The sequence below is a fragment of the Dermacentor albipictus genome, chromosome 9, assembly GCF_038994185.2.
Source record: "Dermacentor albipictus isolate Rhodes 1998 colony chromosome 9, USDA_Dalb.pri_finalv2, whole genome shotgun sequence".
NCBI classification, from domain to species: domain Eukaryota; kingdom Metazoa; phylum Arthropoda; class Arachnida; order Ixodida; family Ixodidae; genus Dermacentor; species Dermacentor albipictus.
Window position 1 is genome coordinate 92593243 of NC_091829.1, and position 6000 is coordinate 92599242.

Below are 6000 nucleotides of genomic sequence, written 5' to 3' on the forward strand. Positions count from 1 at the left end.
TAACAAAGACCACAACACACTAACCAATTAACATGGCCAACGAAAATAATACACAAAGCAATCATGGTGTTAGCGGAACTGTAAAAAAACACATAAACAATGTTGAACTGTATAAATCAAGAAACTATGGGCAACAAAAACAACACCTGCCGGCCTTTGTACTTGCAAGCCTGTTTTACTGCTTCGTGCTGTACACGCTTGCAACAAATTGAAATTAGTAGAATAAAAATGACCAGATCTGCCATCTTTCTTTTGAAATTACCCAGGTTGGCGAAATCCTGCCTTCCACCCGCCGTGGTTGCTCAGTGGCTATGGTGTTAGGCTGCTGAGCACGAGTTCGCGGGATGGAATCCCGGCCACGGCGGCCGCATTTCGATGGGGGCGAAATGCAAGAACACCCGTGTACTTAGATTTAGGTGGACGTTAAAGAACCCCAGGTGGTCAAAATTTCCGGAGTCCCCCACTACGGCGTGCCTCATAATCAGAAAGTGGTTTTGGCACGTAAAACCCCATATATTATTATTATAATCCTGCCTTCTACGCCACAGCTACCATTTGTAATGCAGAGTAACGCGAGTGCGCGTGCACTTTCTGGTGAATTACCGCCGTTTACACTTAGGCGTCATTCGCTATAATGCGCCATTGTCGCACTGAAGCTGTTGACACGGCTACTGTAAGCACAACGAGGATTCATTCACTCGCAGCCGGCAGGCTCTCAATTTATCACATGCTAGTTTTTCTTTCAGTGTTGAGAGCAAGCGACGTACATACATATACGAAGTATGCGGGTCCGGCCGGAGTATATCATGCAGTCCCGTCAGATGTCTTATTATTGCCTTACAGTTAGCTGCAGTTCACGGTAGCGACTGTTACAAGGATCACGTATCGTCTCTAGATGGCCTACTGTACGAGGAATATCTGCTTGATAATTACTCCTCGATCATCGGTACATGTTCTTTCCTAACAAGCGGACTGCAGCACGTGTGCTTTCTACAATTCGCAAGTTGTGAGCAATCATCTAACCGAGAAACCTGTAGCGCATGACCAGAACACACAGCGACAATTACCTGCTCAACAACGCGTAGAAAACCACTGGCCGGGACGTTCCTCTTTAGTCGGTCCGGCGGCAGCATGTACTTAACTCCCATTAAGTCTCTTTATTTAAACTTAGAGGCTTCCGCAGTTTCCGGTAAACAATATTGCAGAGACCACATTTCATCGTTACATGGCTTACTCCAGCAGCAATATCAGTTTGCTAATTACCCCTCGGTCATACGTACATGTGTTTTGCCACAACCTAATTGGGAGCACTTTTGCTTTTTACGATTCGCAAGTCGTCAGCTTTCACCTGAAAGAGGAAACCTGCTGCGTATGGCCAGAACACACAGCGACAATTACCTGTTCAACAACGCGTACAAGAACACCGACCAGGACGTTCCTCTTTAGTCGATCAAGAGCAACACGTAGTTCAGTGCCATGAAATCTCTTTTTTAGCTTACAGATTGTCGCAGTTTATCATAAGCGCTATTGCAAGGACCACGTGTCATCCCCGCGTGGCCTACTCTAGCAGCGATATCAGTCTGATAAATATTGTCGATCATCTGTACCCGTACTTTGCTACCACTGGATTGGAGCACGTGTGCTTTTTACAATTCGCAAGTTTTGAGCTTTCACCTGACCGAGGGAACCTGTTGTGCATGGCCAGAACTTACACCGACAATTACCTGGTCGCCAACGTGCATAAGAACAGCGACCAGCACGCTCCTATTTTTAGTCCGTCTGGCAGCAACACGTAGTTCAGTTCCATGAAATCTCTTTTTACAGCGAATCTGTGTACCTCCACCCCCAAGGAAATTTTCGTGTCGTTGTGCAATACCGGCGCGCCTCGCGGCGGAGGTGAAGGAGGCGTTATGCCCTCCCCATACTTGGGCCGATCCCGAATATTGTGCAATGCGGGGCCGACCCGCGGCGGAGGTGCCGTTGGCGATTAAGGGGACCACATACACAGCTTCGCTGGTCATCCTCCTTAAGAGAGTGGAAAAGCAATGGGTTTTATTCGCTTTGCAGATTGCCCCTGATTCCGGTAAAGACTATTGCAAAGACCACGTGTCATCCCTAGACCTACTGTAAGAGGATATCAGTTTGATAAATACTCATCGTTCATCGGTACCGGTGCTTTGCCACAACCGCCCTGGAGCACGTGTGCTTTTTACGATTCGTAACCCGTGAGCTGTCATCTTTTCGAAGGAACTTGCTGCGCATGGCCAGTAGACACAGTGACAAATACCTGCTTGTCAACACCTATCATACCCGCTACCACGACGCTTCTTTTTAGTAGGTCCCGCAGCTAGATGTCGTTCACTCCCGTAAAATGCATTTTGTCACTTTACAGATTGCTGCAGTGTCTGGTAGGAACTATTGCAAGGACCGCGTTTCCTCCCTGCATGACCTACTATATCCGGAATATCAGTTTGATGAGTACCCCTCGGTCATGGCTTCATGCGCAGTCGCACAACTGAACTGGAACAGATGTGTTTCCTAGGATTGTGAAGTCGTTAGCTGTCACCTGAACGATGAAATATTATGCGCATGACCACAACATACAGCGACATCTACTTGTTCACAAAAATTATAAGACCAGCGCCTGCTTCCCATCAGTGGGTGCAGCAGCGGCATGTCTTTCATTTCAATAAAATGTTTTTATCGCGCCTCACAAGCAGGCTCTAAACAGGAGTGTTGTTTTCGTGTGCCTGATTAGGAGTTTTTGAGTGTCTGATAGCCAGTAATACGTATTGGTTTAGGATATTGCTACATTTATGTCGCAACGTGGCGAGTAATATAGGTCCCGCTGAAACAGCACAAATCCCAGCTGACCTTCAAGCCAGCCAGGTTGCACTGGCTCTGAGTTGGTAAGCCTTAGTTCCAGGTTCGCAGCATTCGATGAACGTTTAAGTCAATAAGGATTGACGGAAGCTGACATCACTGACATAAGCGAGCGTGTACAAGATCTCGAGTACGCAGTCGCACACCTTTAGGAAACTGCGTAAAACTTTTCGAAAAGCGCAGATATGGAAAATCGGTTGCGACGTAACTTAGTAATTTACGGTCTTCCTGAACGACTTCCCAAAAGCACTGAGCAGCTGCTTAAATTAGTAACTGATCTTTTGTCGACAAAGCTGGAAATGAAATGGGACAACATCGAGCGCTGCCACAGACTTGGGACACCTAATCCGGACAAAGAAAGGCCTATAATTTTACACTGATGGACTGCGGCACCAAGATTGAAGTACTACATAACGCGAGTAAACTAAAGAATTTGAAGGTTTCCATTAGCGAATATTTTTCTTTTAGCGTGCGCGAGATTCGGGGCAAGCTACGGAGGCACTCTGTTAATTTGAGAAAAAATTCCAAGAAGGCACGATTGCACTATGACTCGCTTTATCGTAGATATCAATGGCTACACTTGGGACGATGCAAAAAAATGTATTGTCAGGATTACCAGAACTTTCCTTAGCAGCAGTTCCAATTGACTGCAATTGATTAACTTTGGGCCAAAGTTCCAATCGGCAGCATACTGCTATTTTTGGGTGCCATATACCGCCCGCCCAGCTCTGGCGATATTTTGCAACCGTTTGTGATTACATAGTTAAGCACAGGCTCAGTTGCTGTACGTTGTTACTTTGCGGTGATTTTATCGTCCAAAGTATAAACTGGCGCTATGGTTGTGTAGGTGGCCGTGACAAATTACTACGCGAGTCTTTGATTATCATGGATACATCATTTGACCTAAGTCATGTTGTCACTGTTCCTACTCGTGAAGATTCCACCATGGATGCTGTCTTTGAATGTGAAAATAATATTTCTGATAACAATGCACTCTTCGCTGCATTTATTCTGGCCATTGACGTCGTAGGGTTGTTTTGAAAACAGTGCAGATGACATTGCTATTACTGATTTACTGGTAACATCTCTTGATCAATTCTAGAACTACAGTTCCCATTATAACGTCGTTATCTTATTTGGGTACTTCTAAACAATGCCCATGAGTGCATTTTGAAATTAGTTCCGCAAAATGAATAATACGTAATTTGAAACACCACTGATACAGGAGATCTATCATCCAACTTAGGCAACCAGTCAAACAGCTTTAGAAGTGTCGGAAGAACTGCCCGCCAAACAGTCAGCATCCGTCAACATTAAAATAAAAAATAATGCAATGCTTATATTTTAACAATACATTTGTGACGCTAAGGAAGGTAATGCAGGGATACTTAAGAGAGCTATTAAACCTGTATCCCTGGTTTCGTCTATATGTATTATTGACGAAGAACGCTGTTCTGATCCATGTTCTATATCTGTAACATTCGGCAACTAATTTAAATCTGTTTTCTCTCCCACGATGGTACGGTATGGCCCACCCCATCTCTGATATCAAAATATCCATAGCAGGCATTCTTATCCTGCTGCTTAGTATTTACATAACTAAAAGTATTAGGCCAGCTGGTGTACCAAATGAATTTTTAAAAAAAGATACTCGGAATGGGTTTATTACTTAACCATTACTTTCCAAGGGTCGATTGACTCATGCACTGTTCGTCGTCTCTGGAAAATTGCCGCTGTTATCACGGTATATAAATAAGGAAACAAGCAGATGCTTCCAAATTGCACACTTTTCCTTTAATTAACATATGCGGTAAGTTGTTAGAGCATATCTTCCATATGCATATCGGTAGGTTTTTAGCAATAATAGCATAATAGCAATAATAACGATAATAGTAATAATAGCAAACCCACTAACTGGACGTGGTATTGTGACTCTGCGCAGGACCGCATATACTTCGAGGGCGGATACTGTGCGTCGTGCCTGTCGTGTGCCTGGGACGTAACCACCAGCAGCTAAATAATGTTGACGTCAGATAAGACACACGCACAAGTTTCCAAGTTACGACACATTTGACTGCTGCGAAAAAAGAAAAGATAGGAACAATGTTTAATGCAATTGTATTCAAATACCGTCAAATTTAGAATGCAATATGTCTAACGACTAAATACAAATAACATTTCAGATTCTAATGATGTTCTAAAAGTATACAAATATTTCTTGTGTTAAAATAAACGTTATCCAATGTGTACAGCATCATAAATCAACAGCAAGCGCACAAAATCAATCACACATACAATGCGGATGTTGAAATACAAAATAAAATGATAAAGAAAGGAAATTAGAAACACGGACATGGATGCATTCAAATAGATATGTATGAAGGTAAAAAAACAAAAATAAAAATTGTTCCTGAAATGATATGCGTATTCTGGAAACAAATTATGTTATTGCTGACAAGCCATTGTTCATTTAATCAGCTCATTTTAGTTTGAAAGAATGTGTCTTGCTTTTTAAGCATTCTTTCATTTCTTTTATAAATGTATCTAAAGAAGTATTTAAGGGCACAGAGTTACTTTATCTGTTCTTTAATTTTGTGTACTGATAGACAAATGCATTTGTCGCGTAATTTCTCCTTGTTTTTCGTGTGTGTTACGGTGTATGTCTCAAGAAGTATTCTAAACAGTTACGTTCAAGACATTTTGCACTTCGGCTTCTCTTTCGAATTTCTAGAAGTTGCATATATTCTATCCTGTCCGCACGGAACATTTCACGTATATGTAATAATGGTGTTGTTAGTCGGGGAAAAAGCGAGAGTAAAATAGGAAAATACATTTTTGCGTGCTTATCAATGTCGTCTATTACATTCTTGTGGTTGTACCCCATAAAAATACTTTTAAGCAAAAGTTTGAACGAATACGTGCACTATACAGTTGTTTCAGCCATCGAGAGATCATGAGTGCAATTCTGTAGATTACGTCGACATTTTTTTTAATTCACTGCCCATGAAATTTACATGTGTATTACACGATAATTCTTCACTAGAATGTGTTCCCGAAAATACTGTTGTTTCACATGTTTGGTAAGTGAGTTATTGCAGTTTACTTGTATTCTGCCCG

At 42.4% G+C, this 6000-nt stretch overlaps 1 protein-coding gene across 1 annotated transcript in view; it reads left to right on the forward strand.

Moving 5' to 3' along the window:
* LOC135914612 (phospholipid scramblase 2-like) overlaps positions 1-4994 on the forward strand; it is a 70846-nt gene extending 65852 nt beyond the window's left edge. Inside the window, exon 5 of the mRNA XM_065447535.2 lies at positions 4826-4994. Within this exon, the coding sequence (XP_065303607.2) occupies positions 4826-4900 (75 nt within the window). The 3' untranslated portion in view covers positions 4901-4994. The remainder of the gene's footprint in view (positions 1-4825) is intronic.
* Positions 4995-6000: the final 1006 nt, after the last annotated feature.